This window comes from Sipha flava, unplaced genomic scaffold (genome assembly GCF_003268045.1).
Source record: "Sipha flava isolate LNK unplaced genomic scaffold, YSA_version1 1_pilon_pilon, whole genome shotgun sequence".
Lineage (NCBI taxonomy): Eukaryota > Metazoa > Arthropoda > Insecta > Hemiptera > Aphididae > Sipha > Sipha flava.
In genome coordinates, this window is record NW_020272783.1 from 785,931 (window position 1) to 810,842 (window position 24,912).

The 24,912-nt window shown below is 30.9% G+C and overlaps 2 protein-coding genes across 3 annotated transcripts in view; one reads left to right on the plus strand and one right to left on the minus strand.

Annotated features, from left to right (window-relative positions):
* The first annotated feature begins 1,201 nt into the window (after positions 1-1,201).
* LOC112682145 (gamma-2-syntrophin) overlaps positions 1,202-24,912 on the plus strand; it is a 47,551-nt gene continuing 23,840 nt past the window's right edge. The window contains exon 1 of one of the 2 annotated variants that reach the window (XM_025552658.1): positions 1,202-2,744. The gene's annotated coding sequence lies outside the window, so the exon portion shown is untranslated. The remainder of the gene's footprint in view (positions 2,745-24,912) is intronic. The other variant, XM_025552657.1, reaches the window with a different exon arrangement.
* On the minus strand, positions 20,242-24,912 carry LOC112682147 (hairy/enhancer-of-split related with YRPW motif protein 1-like; the record flags this gene model as incomplete). The annotated part of the gene is given in 3 exon segments (XM_025552659.1): positions 20,242-21,639; positions 24,100-24,320; positions 24,410-24,912. Coding segments are annotated over 3 exon segments (1,239 nt in total). The 3' UTR covers positions 20,242-20,851.

The following is a 24,912-nucleotide window of genomic DNA, read 5'->3' on the forward strand; positions in this document are numbered from 1 at the left end:
TTAAACATTAAATATATAATTCACCACTATTTGTGGTTACGTGTTCAACTTCTTTGATTTAAAAAGGATTATAAATGTATAAGTAATATAGTTTTTAGAAGTAGTTTAAAAAAAAATAGTTAATGTTCAAATATTACATTAACCATGCACTAAAACTTAGTAAATTTGCAATGTTTTTAAGAAAAAAAGCATGATTAAAAACAGGTGTCCGTGTACATGAATAATTTATAAATTATTATAATAAATTAGAATATTAAACGAGCGTAATATTTTTAAGTGACCAATGATAGTTTAGCATGCAATCAAATGGAATATCAATTTGATGGCGAGAGATGAAAAAAAAAACGTATCGTTTCACTAATGGGTTTGGTGAAATAATATTTTAATTATAAGATTATGGCGACCTTAGTGTTTTTCTCGTTTTGAAATAACATCTAACGACGATAGGCAGCAATATCATTTTAAATGTACACGGCGAAAACAATTGAATAATTAAACCCGAGAAAAGTGCTACAGAAACCCAACGTAATAATATTACTATCCTCGTTGGATGGTTCTGTATGACTGCGGCGGCGGCAGCAGGGTGCGTCAGATTTGGTATAGAGGGTAGGGCTATGCGATTAGTTGAATTAATCGAATATTTTAATCGATTATTAATTAAAATATCCAAAAATAATCGAATAGTTGAATAATCGAATAATCGAAGAAAAAAGTTTATTATTTAAATGAATTATAATGAAAAACATGGCTATTTTCGATTTATTTTTATCTGTGCTATATGCAGTATATCCATTTTAATTTGTTATTATTCAATGAAATGTCTTCATTTAAAAGGTGTATTTGGATTTCGATTGGTGTATTTTGTTTTTGTTTATTTTTAGCAATAGTTATTCTTTTTCTGGAAACTGTCGATGAAGGCGACCTGCCGCAATAATGTATTTTTAGTAAAGATGGCTGTGTATTAACTGACCATAGATTGTCGGTAACAAATGAACATGCAAGCCAGCTAATTTTTCTATCCACGAATAAAGATTATATAGCAAAACCAGCGTTAGATATGTATAATATTAATTTTAGATTTAAGTCAAGACTCAAAACTGAATTTTAAGGTAAACAGTTATATTTTGTACACAAGATGATGTTATTTTATTTGTTATATTTTTTTTATTTAATAAAACTTTTAAATCAGAATAATTATTTAATTATTACTATTATTAAATAACTCAGTAGTAAGATTATTCGATTCTAAATGAAATGATGATTATTCGATTATTAATCGATTAGTCTATCAATAAACAATTATTCGATTATTCAATTAAAATCGAATATTATTTAAATAATCGAATATTCCAAAGAAAAAATAATCGCACAGTCCTAATAGAGGGTACCTGAAACAGAGATTTTTTTTTAAATATCTGCATTCTCGAAATAAATCGAAACGAAAAAAATAGTTAGGTCGTATTTGCAATTCTTAAAAACGAAATCAATTATAAATTCGCGTTCGTATATTTTACGAAATTAAATTGAACACAAACTCCTGAAAGTTCGCACTCATTTCATCGCCCGGTTCATTGAATCCACCGGGAAAATTATTTAGTTTTCTAACCTCGGTCACTGCAAGGACCACGATTAAACAACAACCACAGTTCTTTAATCACGTAGAGTACCATCGCAGCAGGGATGCGTTCTTATAGTGTCGGAGTTATAAAAGTTTGAGTAGCACAGTATCCACAGCAGTCCATCTCGGCACGGTATCACATCTGAATTGTTGTTGTTTGCCGTTTTATAAAGTTCAAGAGCACACGTCTAGTATCTACTTGTTATGGACGTCGATTGGAATAATTGGTCAAGTACTGATTATGGTTCACTTCCCACGTTGTCCACCGTCCGTCGATCAAATCACAGGTACGGTTACATTTCAGATGTCCGGTCCGGTTAATCGCGCTTGTCGATATTTGACGAGATCCGAGTCGTTCCAAAGCCAAAAGACCCGGCCGCAGCACCCATCGCTTTTGAATACGACCGTAGCCGATCACATCTTCGTAATGTCACCGAGTCGCCGACCGCATTCGACGATGGCGAAGACTACCACAGGAATTCGGCGGTAAACGAAAACAATCGGATTTCAAGGCCGTCGTTCTCCGTGCCGAGAACCGCACGGAAACCGCATTCGGCCGTTGATTCTCGTTTCACGTGCGTGGCGGTAAAGGATAATTTTTCCGTACCAACACACACTTTTTCACGTGTCCCACCCGCGTTCGAACGTATCTGATGGTGTTTTATTCGCGGTTCCTTTCGTGGGTCACCTGTCCTCGGTGGCGACGACGACGACGACGCGACAATCGTTCCCTATAACACCGTTCTTTGGCGAGACGGGGTGATCGGTGATTGCCGAATTGATTGGTTTCGAAAAACGGGGAAAAACCCTTAAGCGGTAACTGTCGACGCACCACACCGGCCCCGCGCGCGCGTTCGTTTGCCGGCCGTCACGGCGCATGCCGGGCAGCAGTCGGTCGCCCACGGTAAAAGTTATTCGATTATCGACCGACGCCGCGACCGCCAGCAGTCGCGCCGCACCGCCGGAGAACGAAGTTTGTAGCAGTACCGTCTCAGCTCGGAACGCGCGAAGATTCTTCCGCGTGCTCGTGTGCTCTCGTACGCGCGTGATTTTCGTACGTATTCGACAGTCGTCCGCGTGAACGTCTTCGAGACCGAGATCGGTGACATCGAGAAATCTTCGTCGAGTGAGTCGATCGATATTCTACTGTTCCATGTAAATACGATAACTTCATGTTGTATTCCGTTTTGCATTGTAACGGGTGAAACGGAATCGCCGAAGCTTTTTAGAAATCGATAGTGTCATCATGCATACATTATCAGTACGCGTTACAGTTGGCGTGTTGAATTACGGTTTTTTTCTACCGAATAACTAGGTATTTCCGGGATTACCCGCGAACGTTGGTTAAAACGTGAAATAATACATGAAAACCATATTTGAACCAGTTATTTCACACAGTTTTCGTTGGACTTCCGTTAAAGTACAGAATACGTTTGAATTCAAAATGTATTATAATTTATTAAACTGAATCGATTATTTTTACATTATTTATTTGCACACGCAAGGCTGTTGCGACATTACAAGTGACACAATACTACGACTTTTCTATAAATTCATCAATTTGTATCACATTTTTTGTACGAGTGCACTTGAAAAAAAAAATGTGACTGTTCAGTTGCCGCTGATCTTAATGCAATACGTTCGTTTGGAACAGGTAAAACACTGTACATGTTTTGTACAATTCGATACATCAATAAAACGAGCCCCGGGATGTGTAAAATAGCTGGATAGTTTAAGTGTAAGTTTTATGCATTGCCCACGTGTTTTAGTTATTTCATAAGCCAACCGATTCAACATTTCAAATGTTACACAACATGCGCCGTACTGCAGCATGAAATATTATCACTTTCACGCAGTTGATATCGTTCATTTGATTACAATCACTTGTACTATCGCTTTACCGTGTGATCGCGGGAAAAAAAATAATTTCGTTATAGTTACCACGTATTCGGTATCGGATGCTCAAACATATTTATTTTCATTTAGATTTCATTGTTTTCGCTCGTATCGTGATAGTGTTACGATATTGACGTGAACATGGTTACCGGTGCAAAAATGTCTCGGCCACCAGCGGGCGTACAGTTTATATTTACAATTATGCACTCCCGCGGCGTTGAACCATCGGTCTTAACGGCAAAACGTGGTACCGTGAATTTCGTTACAACCGATATTCACAGGCAGATTTCTTGTTGTCGATGAACTCGTTGATCATGTTGTCCACAGCTTCGTTGTCGTAACAGTTAGTGGCCTCTGTAGCGTGCCCGGCCAACCACCGACGTCTTTTGTCTCGTTTTCCGATCAACTTTTTCTTCAGCACCTGTAACATAAACCACCGTACGCGTTCTAATTAGATTGGTATCAATATTTTGTTTTGTTTCGTGTAAATATTAAAAATTATAAAACATTACCGCTCATCATTTAAAGATAAATTCGGCGGTAAATAGTTCGTTTGTTAATAACTAAACGAATTCAGTGCAATTTAATCGTCTTTTCTATCCTGAATCTTATTCGTCTTTGATATAATTTCAATCTAACCATCAGGATATCATTTTATTGTTTTTATTATCGTATTAATACTGTATTGGCGTGTTTAATCGACAGCAAAAAAAAATCGTTAAATAACCTCCATCCCCCTCCCCTTACAATCTGACTTTTAGTGTTTTCATACTAAATTATTATTGTTTGGGTACACGCGCAATTTGGTAATTATCGGTTAAAATTATTGCTAGACATACAAGCAGGTTGGTTACTGCCGGTTAGGCGCCAAAGTTAAGCTGAGTTCACACTACACCGTGACGTGTATTTTACCAGACCGTGTGCTTTGAAAATGTGTGATATCAATATATATCATATTGTGATGCTATCAAATTTTGGTTACATATTTCCTCAGTTTTTTTACTAGATATGAAATATTTTCATAAGTTTCAATAAATAATAACTGATCAATATTAAATTATATAGTAGACAGTATGTATTATAATATTATTAGGGTTCGGAACTTAATGCACTTAAAAAGTACTAAATATACATGCACTTATGCGTTTAAAAAAGTACAAATATGTTTCAAAAATGTGTATTTAATTTTTTTAACGCAAAAATGTTCATAAATAAAGATATTTTATTAAATATACTCGTACATAACAGAAAATGTTAGTATATTATATTAAGTTAAACATAATTTCTAAGTATAAATATAAAAGATAAAATAAAATAAAAGTAAAATAAATAGCTTGAAATTTGAAATTTTCTTTCAAAATATTCCCATTAGGTTTTTCATAGTGTCATGAAAATAATTTCAAGGTTACTTAGCAATAAATTGAATAGTCCAATAGAATCATACAAATGCAACACCTTCCGAACCCTTTGTTATTATGAATAATGTTATTATATATGTTAGAATATTAAATTATTACTATTAAAATCGTAAACATACGTTTAAAAGTTGGATAAAATCAACTTCACGGTATCTTATGGTTAGTGAGTAACTTGTGGTTTATTATATGGTATACACTGATATAACAATATGGTTTAACCAATCAGAGATAATTATTTTAGAAGACACGACACGACACGGTGTTGTGTGAACCCGGCTTTACTCAGCAACGGTGATCGGTAAATAAATAAAAAAATAACCCACGTAAACGTGCTTAATTCATTTAACCACGTGAATTGTATATCAATTTATTTTTCTACCATGGTTACACATTCTGGTGCGTATTCGTTATAAATAATTTTATGTTATTATTTGTTGTCTTATTTCTGTTATCCTGTGTGTAAGCTGAATATAAAGACTAGCAATTTACGTATCGGGTACAGAGAATAAGAAAATATAATTAGCTAAAAATATATTTTTATTTTATAAAATAAGTTTTAGTTTATAACATTTAATTTCCGTACAATTTGTCTAATTGGTTTTATTTAACAACTCATATTTAACGAAATAGGCATACGTAAAACGTACTGTAAATTTAACTTACTCCCTGACCGGCTAATAAATCATATGGGTACTAATAATAGAGTGGGAACTTACAACTAATCCTTCCAGAGACAAATAGTTTCAGTGAATATAATGTACGACTGTTATTATTAAGTGGACAGAGAAATAATGTGGGTATTTGTATGTGAGTGTATATGTTTATTTGGAAAGGTGGAAGGTAAACTTGCTGGTGGAATTTGAATGAATATGTGTTACATTGTTGACCTGAATGCTATGAAATTTATTGCAATTTAACCTATCTAGGATTTGGTTTAAAGTACATGGTTGATATCTACTATAAAATACACCTCAATATATAATAAAATATATAATATAGTGACTGTTTTAAAACATTTTTATATTGTTTTACAATCCATAACTCGTTACTTTCCATGTTATAACCTCCTTATGGTATTTATGGGTTTTTTATGGGTTGTACTATTTTATGCTTATTATCCAACGTTTTATTGAAATGAAAATGATTAGAAACTATCGACTTTAAATAGGCCTCATTAAATAAAACAAATTTAAATAAATTATTGAATAGCTTTAAATGTATACAATATTTTTCTCTAAACCTATTGTATTATTTATAAATATGTATATTATAACATATTTTATATTGGAGAGGGTATTATATTTTGTATAATAATAGAAGTATTGATATAATTTATATAAATTATTTAAATTATGAACCACAATTAAATTTTTTTGTCGTTGTACACTATATATTTTTCCCAATTTATTTTTTTATAACAAAAGCATTTTCTTTGATATTACAGTAAATTGTATTGTATTTGTTCTTGAAAATTAAATTGTATTATTGTATATAAAAAATATGGATTTCGTTTATATAATAAACGTAATGATAAATATAATAAATAAGTACATTATAATTATTTATAAGAGAAAACATTTAATACATGCAACCCCAATTTTCTTGTTAAGGTTGAGATAATATGATTAGTTAAAAATTGCATAATTCAAAGTTTTTTCCATTAATCTTATGCCAGAATATATATGTAGTACATATTATGTATTGTGTATTCCAATGTGTGAGCGTGTCATTATGTAATATACGTATACACAATATATGGTACAGAAAGATAAAGCTTAACTTAATACTTAATGATTGACAACAACATAATTGTTCAATATATTTATAAATATTATATTTCTATAATTTTCAAATATAATTTAACATACTTATAATTTAAATTAATGTAATAATTTTTATCCAAAATTCATGATTATAACGTATAGAATACAATCATAATGTGTTTAATAAAAATGTACTTAATGTAAATACTTAAATATAATTTTTTATCATTTTATTTGTGTTTAGATTACTCTTTGTGATTCATATGCATTCTTTTATCGAAAGATGGTTTTGGATTCATTTTATTAGGAAAATATTTGTTTATGCGTGGGAGCTTCTTTTAAGAACAAAAAAATAAGTAAACTAGAAATAGATAGAAGTTTATTACCAGTCTCTTCTTTAGTTATGCTAATGACTTTTTTTTAAGAATTTTTTTATTCGATTTAAAAAAACCATGAGTCGTATTATATTTACATAAAATGTATTTTATTTTTTCATGCAAACTATAATAATAGAAATATTGCAAGATTCTATTGTTATTTTTTTTCTATGAATGATTTGCTTTTATTTCTCTTGCATACAAAAAATACTTTTTATTAGGAAATTAAATACTTTAACATTAATATTTAAACTTAATATTAGTTATGAAAATGGTGTTTTAAAAATACGTTTTACATATTTTTTTTGTTTGTAGTTTGTAATATGGTTCAAAGTGCGTGGCACTTATCCCGAAAAGCATTTTAAAGAGTAATTTAAAATGAATGAAATGTTAAAGTGGCAAAGTTTTTTAATCTTAAAAATCACACAAAGAAATACTATCACCTCGCAGTCTGAAAATAAAATATATTTATTTTTATATTTCTTCACTTTTTAGTAAAACTTAAACCATAAACAATTTATAAAGTTAACAAGATTTTTTGCAACACAAAACTTACTGCGTTCTGTTTGTTTGGTATGTAATTTTTACAATCTTTCTGTATATAATACATTTAAGAAAACATATGTTTACTAAAAGAAATTTTAATATAATTTTAATGGAGAATAAAAAAAAAGTAATACATTAAAGTATTTCATTAGTTTTTGAAACATATATATTTATTAAGTATATGAATATTGTATTCAACCTACTAAAAATGTGATAATAAATCTTTTAGTAATAATGTATGAACTTAACTTTATGATAATATATTGAAAATTGTTTGGGTTATACCTGTTATATAAATAATAAATTATGAAAGTATATTATTTTTTGTTTATTATTTTTGTTTAAGTACATACATTTAGTAATGGTGAGTCATTACACAACTGAGAATTAAATAAAAATAAAAAAAATTTCTCTCTTATAATTTGTATTTTTAATTTTTAATTTTTATGAGTCCATATATTATTTTACTTTATACAAAAGAGACTATAAGAAAAATTCCTAAAAATGGATTCCCACTGAGATGATAAATATAAGTATATTAACATGAGTATTTTGGACAAACTTAAAATGTGCCCGAATTATTATATATGTTGAAAATGTATAATATAAGCCTCGCCCAAATTGTTAACTATGCTAAAATGGTGTAATAGAAATTGTGACCAATTTGGTATTCATGTTAAAAAGGTATAGCTTAAGCCGTGTCCCGTTTGTAAAATATACAAAACTTGTTACTTATTAAAGTCGCTATGTTCGTGAATTTTTTTCAATTATATCACAGAAGTTTTGAACAACAATAGTAATTGTTGTTCGTCTTTTCATCAGATTACTTAGTAGACAATTTCACAATTATTTATTTCTTCTGGAGTTGTAATTAAATTAAATATAATTTCATTAATATGGTTTTTTTATTTTGTCATTTAATATTAAATAAATAATGTAGTAATAAATTGTATATTTTACAGTCGTGAATGTGATTAAAAAAAAATAAAAATATTCTACGAACCGTCAAAGTATTATTACATGCAGAATTAAACAAAAAGGGAAAGAAAAACATTTGACAACCACTTGATCAAAACCAATAAAAAGTGTGCGTAATTTTATTTGTTTTCGTTTAATTTTCCATAGATAATGTTTAAGTCTTAATGTTTTCTTCGGCAGAGTGATCAATTTTATTCATAAAATTAATTTTTAGGATTTTAAAAAATAATTAATGTGATGAATTGTACACAGTCAAGATCTATATTCAACCTAAGAAATGTTTTATTCATTACATAAGTATGTTTTAATAGACACTTAACTGACGTGTATTTTTAGTATTTATAGGTAGAATAGCTTGCGACAAAATTATTGGAGTATTTCATAATTGAAAAAAAATATGAGATTTATGATGAAATAACATAAGTGTATTGCTTTAAAATACGTGTATTTATTTTGTTTATAAACTTTAATAAATATTATTATAAAATTTCTGATATTCAATAATGTAAACCACATAGTGCATTGACAAAAACCAATTTCATTGTAATCCTATTAATATTTAAGGTCGGAAATAGCAAATATTCAATAGTCTCCTGTAATTTTGAATTTACTCGCGTACAGTGGTTTTCCATATCTTAACTCTCAGTCAATATAATGTTATATCGACCTAAAAAATCAAATAAACATTTTTATTCTATAAAATATTATAAGTTCCGTTATTACATAAATTTATACTTTTATCAAAATGCTTTCAGTATATATTTATGTTATAGTGAAAACGTCTTTTCTGATTTTTTAGACAACCATCTTATTATTTTCTCGTACACTTTTTCCTCTCAATCACAACTGAATAAACACTACAGTCACGTTTATAATTTGAAACTATTCCTTATACAATTATTTCTGTTGAAAACACACATACAAATATACTAAACTGTACTTGTTAATTGGACACGTCCAATGGAAAAGCTTTCGCTCATATCTGCCACTTGAATTAAGAGCCATATTGTTATGTTATACTAGCTATAAATATATATTATTAGACAATATAAACAAACTACAAAATGTTTAAGTATTTCCTTTAGGTAATAATTTTGCTATTTTTATTGAAACTTCATACTGGGTACTTTTCCACGGAAATTGTTAGAGAAATGAATAACAGAATAACATTATTATTGATTTTCATTACCTGCATTTATAAGTTTAAATCGATCTTTCAGATTTAATATGTGTGCAGTTATTATTTTATGTGTTTTTAATATATAAATAAAATGTTTACTAAGATTTGAATTCAAATTTGGTTAAAGTTTTTTTTTTTCTTAAATGTAATACGTAAATTGTAAACGATATTATTTATTGTTTTATGTTATATTTTTATCGGATAATATTTAAATAAAGTTTGAAAAAAAAGATTGTATTACGAACAAGGACATTTAGAATATTTAGTGCATTAAAAACATAACATATTATTTTTGTTTAAGTGTGAGTAATTATAAGGATAAACACAGCTATTAAGTATCTCGTAGCACGATGCCTGATCAATTCTAAGTTATGTAAAACTTAATGGATAGATTTTTTATTTATATATATTTATTATGTCTGAAAGTATTTTATTTTTCGAGGTATTATCCAACTCACTACTATACCATTATATATATATATATTTGGTATAGGATATGAATTCATATTATATCGGTAGATAGTAAATTAAATATTTGCTATTAGAATTATTTAAAGATAAATCGCATTGCAATTTTTTTTAAATTTTTTGAATTATTTTATTACATTAATAGAAATAAATTAGTAAATAAAAGTTATGTAGTTTTAAGTATTTATATCCTGCATAATACGCAAAAGGCAAAATCATATCATTGAGTATGTACACTAATTATACTAATTGATAAAATCCCAAAACATAAATAAAGAGCCTACTTATATAATATCCTATAGATTTTCATTCAATGTTGACCATGGCGATCGGGCTTTTGCCATGTAACATATATTTATTATAATAAAATACAATTATATGGCATTTGCGAATCCGAAATTTATGAGGTGGTTACAAAACGACGGAAAAACTTAAGTGTATACGAGTATAATATTGTAAATGGTTTGAAATGTACTAACCTTGACGTATTTGTTATATGCACCTACTATAGTCCGTAACTTGGTCATCGTGCTGCGGCTCTGGATAACCAACTGATACCGCGCGGTATATTACGGCAATGCGTAGCGACCCTCCGGCTATACCATGGTGGTCGTAGGGGGGGAAAGGGCTCATAGAGAAGGGCGTGCGGTTCTCACGGGAGAGAGACAGTTTCGCACGTGTCCGAAAAAAATAAAAGGGGCACCGGCGACGCACGTGGGAACCACTGCTTAGGACACGTGCCACTCACGATCAAATATAATATATTTAATAATAATAATATAATAACAATACGTCGTATACGTACACGTTAAGTACGCTGTATCACAAATACACATATACTATAGTGAATATTTATGTGTATGTATGTGTGTGTGTGTGTGTGTGTGTATTTATCAACGTCAGTACACGTTTGCAAAATATATTTTGTCCATCGCTTATCCCTTTGCGCGCAAAACTTGATTTCGGTGGCCATTTTTCCTTTCCCCCGATTATTGTATTATACACTGCATTCGATTAATTCGGTTAATTCGATTAGATCATAATGCAAGTGGTAAAATTATGAATTTAAATTATATGGAAATTGCGTGAATTTTCTTTTATTCCGTTATAGGGGGGGGGGGGCCGAACACGTTTTTAGTAATTATTTATCGTACATTAAATTAAAAAGATAATTCCATTGCTCGTCATGCAAAATATCTCAAGATTATTTGATTTGACGTGCCTCACTTAACATAGATTTCTACTTAGAAAATTCTAAAAAATGTTTTTTAAATATTGACATTTAGTCTGACCCTTCGTAAAGTTTTCTTCGAAATAATCTTGTATTTCAATTTTTTACTAAAAACGTTCTTAACATAGTACCAGATATTTGCGTCAATTTATTTATAGACTTTTTTTAGTAAAGTTTTATTTTTTTCATATCTAACATATAAGCAACAAGATATATTTTAACGATGGATATATACCCGTAATATGATACGCGTAGTTGTAGCTATAATTATAATTATGATATAATAGGGAAAAGTAATATACGAGTAATTTAGTAATACGATCGTTGGTGGGCAGCCTCATTTTAGAGGCTTGGCGTTGCACTGTAGATTGAAATAAAGTGATCTTGTTAGTTTTAACAATGAATTAATACGGAAAATGTTTTTACTATCTTAAGTTTTCTTTATTTTTTAAAGTTTTTGTGTAAGTTTTTATTTATTTTATGATCAATTGAATTATCTGCAATTAGTTATTCGTAATATTTATCGTTAAAAAATTTAAACTTTTTTAATGTGCGATGTAAAAATCTGTGAAACTACTTGACAAATATTTTGAATTATCACTTTGTGGAAATACGCAGATCAAAATGTAATTTTTTTATTTATCGTTTGTATTGTCCACCCGAAAACTTCAAAGTCATTATCCTACACTTTGATATCAATTCGTTTTATTGATACATTATTTCTGTTTTTTTTTTCTTTTTTCTCTGAGCCATTTTTTATGGGATTTTCCGTCGCGTCATTGTAATCAGGCATCTAGTATATGATATAAGTTTGCGTAAAAAGTTGTCAGGTCATTCGTACGCAGAAACCATACATACAATTTATTGGTCCAAAAATAATGTTATTTGTATCTGTGACATGTGTCCATTTGGGTATTTTTTTTTCATATTTTATCGTTAAAATAAATGACAAACTTTTCTACCCTCACTACATAAAAATCAGTTTATTGTATCCATACCATATATAATATATAGTATATACTCGATTATTATTAAATCGTTTTTGTGTACTATTCGAAAATTATTTTATTACTCATGTGTAAATTACTCATAATAATAATAATTGCCGGATTTTAATTTATGATTAAAAATAACTTTATGTTTTATATAAATTATTACAGTAAATCATCTTTGAAATAAATATTTGTAAAATAATGATTTAAAAATGTATAAAGCATTATTTTCAAAAATAGTTAATTGATAGGTAATGAAAATTAATATTTATTGTTAAAAAATTTAATTATTAAGGGGATTACAAGCCATACATTTTCTTTTTCTTTCTATCACAAGTGCAATATATAAATATAGATGTTTTCCAGTTCCAACGTACCGATCAGTCTATAAATGCGATAAGGAATTTGAAAACTGATTTATATTATATTCTTCGTAAAGTCTTCTTTAGATCGACTTTCCCACTCTTTTGATTTTGTCTCCCAAAATTTCACAAAATAAGATTAAACAAATTAGAAACATAAAAATGTACAAAAAATAATTTTTCGCCAAATTAAGTACAAAATTTGAAAAATGTGAGAAAGTCGATCTAAAAAAAGAATTTGCAACGAATTTAAATTCGTAAAAAATGGGGCCTCATATAAAAGAAAAAAAATCTGCGAAAACGAGAATAAACATTTAAATGCATTCCATTACTTTTTCGTTTCAATGTTTATTGAAAACCTTTATCAACCTTTATTGTTCTTCTTTTCTCGTATAATTGAAAATAAAACAAAGACTAAAATATAATTGTATCTATAACCATGGTTTTATATAATAATTAAGTGTTTTAAATATAAAATTTATGAATTTCAGCCATTCATAATTGATATCGTGAAATATATTTAAAACTTCTGATTCTAAATCGCATTGTGGTTTTGGAAATATACAGACTATTCAATAGGTTTGTAATTAAAATTGAAAATGTTAAAGTTTAGTCACACTCAGCTACTGCATTATAATATACGTCAAACATACACATAAGTATATACAAGTATTCACTATACGCATTTACATGAGTACCAATAAATGTTTTTATTTCATTCAAGAGTTACGGTTGAATTAAATATCTATAAGAGGGGACAATTTGTATGCTTTCCTTTGGATTTTTGAATTTTAATTCACTTGACACTGTTTTTTTTTTTCATATAGAGCACTTGTCCGCTTTTTGCGGACATGGCCCACCCTTCCACCGCATTACCCCTATCAGTTATTCGTGGCCAGATCCCTTCTCATAGCTTATAATTATTATTATCGAATGTAATATAATAACAACAATTGGACAATCATAACTGGAAATGTTATTTTGACCAATTTTACAAATGCTTTGTTCCGCAGACCCGTGTTTTCCGCATTCAAATGATGAATGGACACGACTGGAACGAATCGACTTATATTATCGTCGTAAAGTTCTTTCTCGTGGAACAGGAAATCGACATTTATATTTTAAACTCCACAACCACGGAATTCACTAATATTGTCATTAATACGAATTAAGGGTGGAAATATTATTATTATACATTTCAATTGAAATCTCGATTTTACCCTAAAATAAAATATTTTAAAAAAAACTTAACAATTGAATACCGTGTATTAAATTTTAAATTTAAATGTTCGTATACTAAGTACTAGAATATTCAGTTTATTTTTTTTTATAAATAAGTATATATAATACGATGATGGACGTTAGTAACAGTAATCATTTTATATTTTAATTCAAAAAAATTTAACAAAACTTTTAATTACTATTACATTACATAATTTTAAATTAAAATTATTAAATCAATAAATAAATAAATAGATATACGAGTATAAAATAAATAAATAAAAAATGAAATTGAAATATTTTCACTACATTTTTATTAATATAATTGTTTTCTATTTTAAAATTAATTAAATATTTCTGGGTCTACTTTTAAAGCTACGAAACATTCTACCACCCTCATATTTCATTTTCTTCCAATCATACATCAATAACTGATTTTTTTCTACCAAAATCGGTAACAAAATTTCTCCAATCTAACCCATAAAATCTGAAATTCCACAAGGAGTTATTTTCTCTTCTTTAATATTTAATATCTACATCTCCAACCAACTCACATCTCCTCATATCTACATAGCGGACTATGCTGATGACAAGGCAATTATATCCATTCATTAAAATTACTACATAGCTACTTTGAGCTACAATTTTATTTTGACAATATGTTCATCTGGTACAAAAAATGGCGTAGTATGAAATTAAATAAAAATAAATCTTTTGAATCCATCTTTACTCTAAGAAAAAAATCCTCCATCAGACTTAATAAGCAACATCCTTATTTCATTCAAGAATAAAGTTAAAAATCAAGGTCTACTTATTGCCAAAAGACTTACATGGTCCCCCATATCCACGCTAAAATACTATTAGTAAAACAACGCCTTTAGAGTTCTATATCCAGTAATGCGCAAAGATAGTAAAACTAACTCATTCAAAACTAGTTTTATACAAATATATTATTAAATCAATGTGTTCATATGGTATTGAACTCAGGGGCTTCGCAAAAACTTCTATCATCAATAAAATACAAATCCTTCAATCCAAAATTTTACAACGTATCCTCAGTGCTCCCTCCTCCCATACATTTTCAATGAAAAATTACATTACGATCTTCACTTACAAAGAATAAAACAAACCGCCATAACTCATTACATTTTTAAAAAATACTCCATGAATACATTTATAAATAGTCTCTCCTCCGCTACCCTTTCAGACAACTCCTTTCGCCCCTAAGAATATCATAGTAAAATATTAAATATTATTTAAATTATTAATTTTGTCCGTAAAATATGTGTAATTTTAATAGTGGGTTTAATAATTATAAATGTGAAAAAATTTGTTAAAAAATAACTAAAACTTTTAACAAAAATAGGTAGATAGACAAATATTTTAAAATTTGAATCCGTATACATGCATTGATTCTTTTTAACAATATTATTCATTGTATCCATTGTATATGTGAAAACAAACTAAACCTTATTTAAAAAACTTTAAAATGTTTTCAGAACAATAGAAAAAATAATACTTCGTCGAATAACGAAATAATTACTTATATAATAAAACTGCAGGGAATCTAAAAATTAAATATAGAATGTGACCGCCATTTTGTACCAAGTTACAACTGAAACAAGCGTTGATAATTTAAAATTCAAATTCCCTAAGGGCTTGCTCTATTTAGTAGAACATGTATACGTGTAATAGTGATGAAGATGCATCCGAACTGAGCATGCGGAACAGGAAGTCGTCGCGATTGATTGATGATCGGCTGTCGATTGATCGAGAAACATGTGCGCTCGTTAACGTTCGATTGTCGATATATGCACGTGTGATCGGTAAAATCGCGGAAGGATTATGAAGTGAATATACATCTCTCTGGCCGTGTAATGTGTTTTCGTCCGTATATGCGTATTCACGTATAATAATATTATAAATGTTTAAAACGTGTAAGTGTTTGGGTTCCATATTCATAGATTATATAACACTTGTGTTTTTGCAAAATTAATAACAGATAATAAAACCGAATTTATGAATGCTCGCATTGTAAAAATAATAACCTTAAATTCTGGAATTTATTATGTTTATATATAATATATGCATATGAGTACTTCAGCAGCTATACGATTGTTTTACTACAGTAGGTAGTTAGGTTACTCATACACGAATCAACCACCAGCAAGTGACCTACATATTATCGCAGTATATTCAGTATTTTATTTATATGAAGGATTTTTGTGTTAAAAATATATTTATTTTTTATACTACAGTTTGAAGTAGGTACTCGCGTGTACTACACTACATTTTTGTGAAAAAAAGAAGAAAAATATTTAAATTTTGATCTTGCTGATGTTTTTATATACGTTGATGTATGTATACTTTAAGTAAATACAATTTTCAATATTTTAATTTCATTCTGATGGAAAAATGTTTTTTAATTTTTTTCTAATGTACAATGTGCTCAAAAAATTATATTTTTTAATAAACTGTGTTTGAATCTGAACAATGAACTATTAAAATAAACTTATTTAGTTCAATAGTCAATTTCCAAAACATCATTTATTCGATTGATTTGGAATGTAAAATAAATTTAAATCATAAAAATGGACTTTACTCGGTTATAGACTAATATGCCGTGAGTATCACACTGTTCATCAGTTGTCATTTGAATATCCATAAAAGAATTTACGATTTAGAATACATTATATTCTCAGGACTACGGTTGAATTATAATACACACAGTTCAAAAAGCTTTAGTTGTGGTTAAATATCCCTTCATTTCCGTACTTCAAATAACCTGAGGAATGCCTATTTCACAGTTTTTTACGGTAGTTTTTGATTTACGATTCTTTATACCTAAATGTTTCCATGATATTATTTTACTGCAATGATAATATTAATATTGTTAATAATAATAATGAAATATTGTACGCCATGTAGAACTTCTATTTATGTGCGGAAAATATAATTTATACCTAAATTTATTAAATTGACTACCGAGTTAATCCTCTGCAGATATCTCTGGCGATGACAGTGGTCTATGAAAAAAATTGTATAATTGTTTCAATATCTGTTTAATATCTTTATAAAACTAGAACTGCCATCAAGTATACCGTAATCGTATATGCAACAGATGTTAACGATTTTAATTTTTCGTGTATTATACACATTAGTTAATGCATTTATCGTTTTTATAACGCAAAAATATCATTGGTCTAATGATAATAATAATAATAATAATAATAATTTTTTCGTTATTGCATTATACTTTTATAACCATACTATAACATATATATATACATATATACGTGTAATAGTATAGTCCCTTGAATGTCACACCACACGATAGTACTCATCTATTGCACATATTATTATTATTTAATATAGCGAAGAGAGTAAACGCCATTATATATAACAATCGTAAAATACCCTACACCCAGCGCTGTGGCAGCACTATACATCTCTCTATACATAATTGTTCGTGCGCGTTATACGTAAATAAAATCGGTACAATTAAATATATTGGATCGTGACATGTTCTATGATGCGTTCCGCGATGCGTTTGCTCGCATACAGTTGCTTTTTAATGATATTTCCTCTTTTTTGAGGGGGCGAGGAAAAAAAAGAGAAACAATAAAACATTTTCTATTCGAAATCCTAAATAAAGTCGGACCTGTACACATATATAAATACATGCGTTCAAATGCATTTATACGGTGTTTTATTGTTATTACATTATCATCGGGTCCCCACCGCCGTGTGGTCTCCTCGCGCGGAGAAGCGCTTATTGCAGATACACGGATATCACGTGTGTCCCGTTAAAGGGTATTCGGGGGTGAAAAAAATAACATGGCACATTAAACGCGTGCGTGCGCCTGGTCTTCAATCGCTGGGGATACATTATGATTCTTTGACTCTACGGTTTTTACAGTGTTTTCGTGACGATTGTTTTCACAAAAGTGTATGCAAGTGCTCGGAAGCGAGTGGACGCGCATCGAAATATTTCGCGAACTCTCTAATAAAATATGTCCGCCTGCTCGGTACAATATAACTGCTGCTACTGCACATGTTACGGTATAATCTATGTGCTATTATGTATATAGTGTCCGATCGGTCACAGTGGAACTTTGTAGACAAACAAATTGAAGTGCTTATAATGTATTATACGTATTATTGTTATATTATAGTACGGCTCGTCGTTGCCCTCGTAGATTCGTGGACACTGGTCAGTGCAGTGGCCCTCTCACACGTGTGTTGTACATATATACATTTGTACGTATACACATATAAGTCGTATGGTGGTCAATTGCCCGTGTCCCTTACACAAACAATTGTGCAATCGACTCGCAGCAGACTAACGCGAATGCGAGGTGTATGCGTGTTTTTATTATAGACATATATATAAGAGGACAACTATGTACGTGTGCTCTTCATGCGATGAGGAGACACTTTTTCAATTATCCTCGTCCAACTGTCGTACACGCGTATAAACCACCGAAACGGCCCAATCATATGACATTTACGAACTGATAATAATCATATTTCTGTCGATATTGTTGTTTACGAGCTTATACACTTTTACTTTTATTCTTGTTTAAATTCACATTATATATATAAATATATAATATTTCAATGCACTGCGGACAAAATCCCCTGCGTATCGTTATAAGGTACCTATTGTGTGTGTATAGAATATTATGTTGTGTCTATAACGTGTTAAAATAAATCCTCACAAATATTGGTAGTGGCCGTGTGATCGTAGAAATAGATAATTGATTATGTTAGCATAAAGCATGCTAAAGCAGACGAGTTTATAAATTAATTTAAAGTGTTTCTGATTATAGATTATCATTTATTGTAATTATATCATATAACGTGAAAATAATTCGTTTTTATCATATTTTTCCGTTTAAATTTCATATTTAATTAAGAATTAAGTGTCATTAAAAATAATATTTTTTCACAATATCTGTTAAAAAAAGCTGTTTATAATTACTATTTACAATACTTAAATATAGTTTTTTGTTTATTTAAGCTCGCTAAATTGTCGTCAGAAAAAATGTATTTTTTTCATATCATAATATTATTCAACAGTCAATACATAATTATATGTAATAACTTTAATATATAATATAATAACTAACGTTCGATAACGGTGTATATATTTTATGTACTCTCTGTTTTCTCTCCAAATGGAATATAAATAAAACAGGAATTATGTATTCATGTAGCCAACAAAATTTGTATTATTATTGCAAAATATTTGTATTCAAACGGCAAAGTTTAATTTTTAACGAAGGGATTTAGCGTGAGAAATTTACATACGTAGGAAATAACCAGTTCACAACTGCACCACCACCACCCTCAAAGAGTGTCTGACCCGGACAACAAAAAAGCTTCAGTTTGCTGTTTCAATAACGAGGGTAAATTATTTATTTAAAAAAAAAAGAACATTAATAATAATACATCGTTGCTTTTTCGAGATTACTAACCCTTAACAAGTTTAGACTAATGAGAAAGCCACGCGACCGGCATAACGCCGTCACCGTAGAGCTTCAAAAGAATAGTATTTTTTCATTCTTCCGAAGTACTCATCATATATATATATATATATATATATGTGTGTATGTGTAAGCGTATGTGTATTTGTATGCGAGTATATGCGTATGTATATAATAGTAAATAGTTTTTATTTTCAAACGAGCTCAGCTAATCCTCTCTTTGTGAAATATTATCGAAATAGGCACAGATACAATGATGGATATTACTTATTATATACTTTGTTACTCATATATTGTAACTTGTAACTATATGTTTACGCTTACAAAGTAATCAAAGTATTGTAGCAATATCTGAAATAAAATATAAAAGATCAGTCTTTTCAATCAAAAGATCTTCTTCTTCATTAAATGATAATTGTATATACAACGTTGTGTGGTTACATTTTTTTAAGAAAAACAAAATTTTTCATTTTAATTTATGTATCGTCGCATCGAAACATATACATCATGTGTACACAATATAGTCACCGCATGTTTGTTTTGATATGCGTAAATCGTAGTAGGTTTATGCAAAAATAGCTGTAACTAGAGGAAAATAAAGTAATCTGGTCTGCAAAATAATATTCATAAATAACTATGTATATATTATAAATAAATAAAATATATATTTTCATTTGAATTATACAAACAACAAAACACGTTAACAATCATTTTTTTTTAATATACAAATGGTTCAATCATTTGCCTCAAAGAATTATATATGACAATATAGTTCAATGAATGTATTTATTATACAGCGTTCAAGTGTAAAAAACGTGTGTTAAAAAACTATAAATTATAAAAAAAATAAAATTTTAAAAGTCGCTCGCTCACTACCACGCTTTTAACATATTAAATTTATATGTACCACATATAAATGTGTAAAAGTAAAATTCACGGAGTCAGAACGAGTCTTTTAAGTAATATAATTCTCGTCTCTCATGGACGTAAAAATAATGTAATTATAAAAATAATATTTTAAGTACAAATAAAAGGAAAATTGCTTTGGTTGGTGGTGGTCTTTGACTAGAATACGGTTCTTATTTCTTATAGTTCGTACATTATAATAATTGTAACTTACATTTTTGTTTACCTATTATAATCATTCAAGTATAATTAGGTAATTTAGGTCGTAAATAAAAAATATCCGAACATTTTTTGTCGGAAAAAGAGGTAAATAAAACAAAAGAATTCGATTTTCACTAATATTCTGCACAATCGCAAATTACTCGAAAACAGTGAGCGATAAATATAGATCACAAGGTGAAATGATTTAGTACGCCACTTCGGCACCCCAAGGCCTGTACGGCTTCATCTGAGCGGAAACCGACGAATCGGATTGGTATTGTTGTTGTTGTTGTTGGTGTTGTTGTTGCATGGCTTCGTGGTAGCTGGACGGCGGCGGCGGCGGCGGCGGTGGTTGTACCGGTTGTAAATTGTGCAACTGGTTGCCACCGGTGGTGCTACCGTGTTGGTGTTGGTGCCGATAGTTGTCGCGTTCGCGGTGATGATGGTGGTGCTGCTGCTGCTGCTGTTGTTCGTGATGATGGTGGTGGTGGTAGTCCGCCGTGACGGATGACAGGGCGGTGAGGCCGGTAGCGTCCGTGTCTGCCGCAGACTTGATACCGTCCGCGGCCGTTGCCGACGTCTCATAATTGTTGTTGTTGTGGCTTGGCGGCGGCGGTGGTGGCGGCACGGGCTGCTGCTGTTGGTGCGGTGACGTGGCCGACGGGTAATGATGCGACAGCGGGATGGTCGACGTAGTCGTCGTCGGTGGTAGCAGAGTTGGCGGTCCGGGTGGCCCACCATGATGACCGTACCATCCAGGCGGCGGCGGTGGAGGTCCGCTGTGATGCCCCGTAGCTGGTGACTTGGCCGCATACTCGCGTTGCGCCGCAAAGTACTGCAAGTGTGACAACAGCCGCTCGCGCAACGGGTCCCGGCCGTTCATGCCTTCCACCGACTCCAGATACCTGGCCACTTCGGCCGCGCATTCCCTGAAACCAATGTTGTGGTAGTCCATCGCGTATTTGGACGGGTCATAAGCCAACGTATCTAGACCTGTAGGACAACAAAAAAAAAACCATTAGGTTTTTACGAATAATATTATATCGTACAAAGTTATATAATTTTTTATTACGTTTAATTTTAGAAGTAATTTTTTTATTTTCTTTCAAAAACAATATCTCTCTACAATTTCACGAGCAATATACCTTTACCAATATGCTTATATATTCCCATAATAAGGTTACGTATAATAAAATTAAATGTTCGCTTTTTGATTTAGTTCTCTTACGTAGGATTTAGAAAAAAAACACTTTGTGTCTTTGCCGACGCTCACGATTTTCAGTTTGTTGCAAATAGTTTTTGCACGGAAAACGATAAAGATGGAAATGATAGCTTTTGTATCGATTCGTTATAAAAGTTATTACATGTAAAGGAGAGTTTTTATTTTAATTGAAATGTGTTATTAAAGTAGTTATGGAATTTATACAAATCTAAACATTATCTTGAATATGTTTTATAATTAAGTAAATATTTTTTCGTTATTGGTAATTTTCTAATGCCTGTTTGCAATTTTAAATATGTATTATATAATAATGATAAATTTTAATTTATCATATACACATTATAAATAAAACCAATTATGCAACAGAAAACAATGTCTGTGCAAAATACAAAAAACCAAAAGATTGATTATTAGTAATAATAGATAAGTAGGTACGTAATAATTGATTACATACCTATTTATCTTTTCTAAAAATATAATATATTGTTATGTTTGTATATCAACCAAATATGCCATTTAATTATTGTTGTATTATATAATATATTTAATTACTATACAACAATAATAAAATAGCATATCTGGTTGATATACATATTATATAGTCTTATAGTTATTTTTTATGTGAATTTTGTTTACAATTAGATATGTTCGAAAATTATACGAGCGTAATGATCTAAATTATTGATCACAATATAGCTATTAGTAATATTTGTATTGATTACATAAAGCCTAGCCATTATAAAGACATGTATTTGATATCAACACGTAAATAAATAATAATTTATTTGAGAGACTAGTGCTGTGGTTTGTACTGATTATAATATTACAGTAACATGATTTCTACGCTTTTCGAGCTTATGTACGAATTGTTTGACTCTTATTAGTTAATACATATTTTTTATTATTTTTTATTCTATTATAGACGTACTCCCACGATTTCGTTTTACGGGTGATTTACGGGTTTAGACATTATTGTATTCGGTGTTTGCGTATATACGCGCGCGTGGGGGTCGTCTAAAGTGCGATACTCGTCAAAACGGCAATGGTTGGTGGCGAATCGTGGGAAAAGGGTGGCGCTGATTCGGCGGTGGCACCGAAGGGCAGCTGACACGAAATCACGTTCTCACGGTAATAGTCCCCGCGCGCGCTGTACACCCCCATGTGACCGATCAATCGCGTTGGTTAATTCCGGCCGATAAAATTCACAAATAAACGTACTTATATAGCATACTGTGTACCGGCTGGACACGAGCCAAATCCGTGTTAAACGACCCCGAATTCACATGATAAAACCACACCTGACCGCGCACCCTCGACGTAAACGGGAAAATTAATGCGAGAAATAGATAGAATAAAAACAATTACTGTTTCGTCAATTTTTAAATATTTAAATGTAATCGAAATCGTACGAAGAGAAAATTAATGTAACAGAAGATTTACAGCATATATGCACATATAAATGCAATACACTTTCAGAGCAATGTTATTTCTTAAACACAAGCTGCCCGTTGATTCTAACGATACGGTGGTTTTTTTTTAATTTTTTTATATTTCATCGTAAAAATTATATCATTAGAATACTGTTGTTTATGCCTACGACGTGTGACAAACGAGTATTCTAATATTTTGTTTTTATGAATTGTATTGTCACACAACCGTACCACCTTGTACATCTTTAATATAATGTGTTCCACGCTACAGCGGGCACTTGTCGCAGAGGGACCGGATGCGAACTTAATAGACGTTTTTTTTTTTAAATAAATTATATAACTACTCAAGTCTGACCCTTTACCGGCTGTAAGTAGTTAGACGTGTTATACAGTTTTGAACGCCTCTATGACGGTAACGGGAAGTCGAGAGCAGGTGTACATAGATAACGAAGAAAACCGAACAATAATTTAATGCGTGTACGTATTATAACAACATTGTGAAGCACTCAATAGAAATAGAAAAGCTAATGAAAAACTGTATGCATAAAATCTATTCATTTAGGTATAAACAAAAATAGAATAGGTGCATTTTTTTCTTGTTAGAAATTGAGTAGTAATATTTAAATACTTAAAACTTAATATAAATTATGAACTTGCCAATTAATTATTAATTATTACGCGATTTGACGTATTATGCGCTACTTACAGTATTAAAAATAAAATCCTAAATAATTTTAGCTGTTGTAATACGTTTAACTACTCTAATATTATTCGTATATGTCATGCAGATTGAATGTTTACCTTTGGCGTGAATCATTTTTAAATGGTCGACTGTGAGTTGTAAAATTTCAGCCTTTTCCAATTTTGCGGAACCTTGTTTTTCATAAGCTGTTGGTACGAGTCTTCTGAGCTCCGACAGACTAGTGTTGATGCGGTCGCGACGTCTCTTTTCGATTATGCCCCGACGTTTCTTCCGGGTCAGCATGTGTGGCGTGTCTGTACCGTCTCCGGGAGAAGAACACCTGTGTTCGAAAATTTAAGCGTCAGTGTATTTGCGGGAAAATTGATTGAAAACGAAAAAAAAATGTATAAAAACTCGACTAGGACTTACGGATCTTTGCTGGACTCCTCGGAAAAAGCGTCGTCGCAATCATCGCTCTCGTTAAAATGTCTTTTGACGCCTTGATGATGTCGGGAGGCTGGTGGCGCGGGCATCGAACTCCAAGGACCGTAGCCCCAGTGAGGTGGTTCCACGGCCATGTTGACGGCCGGTGGAGGTTGATGAGGTGGCGGCGGTGGCACGGTGTCCGGGGGAGCCGGGCCTCCCCGGGGTACCACCATGCGCCATAGGTTGACGGCGGCCGGGTCGCAGTAGCCCAAATAATCGTTGTGCCGGGCGTCTTGGTACGCGGCCGCGGTGGCGGCGGACCGCAAGTCGTGGTGATGGTGGTGAGCCACTTTGACGGTTCGAAAAAACTCGGAACCGGAAATACGGAAACCGGTAAACGGTCGAAGAGAAAAATAATGAAAACGGAACGGAAGGGAAAAAAAACGTCGGCACTTAATGAATTCGTAACAGCGAACGGACGGGCGCGGGTCACGTGCAGCGTTGCA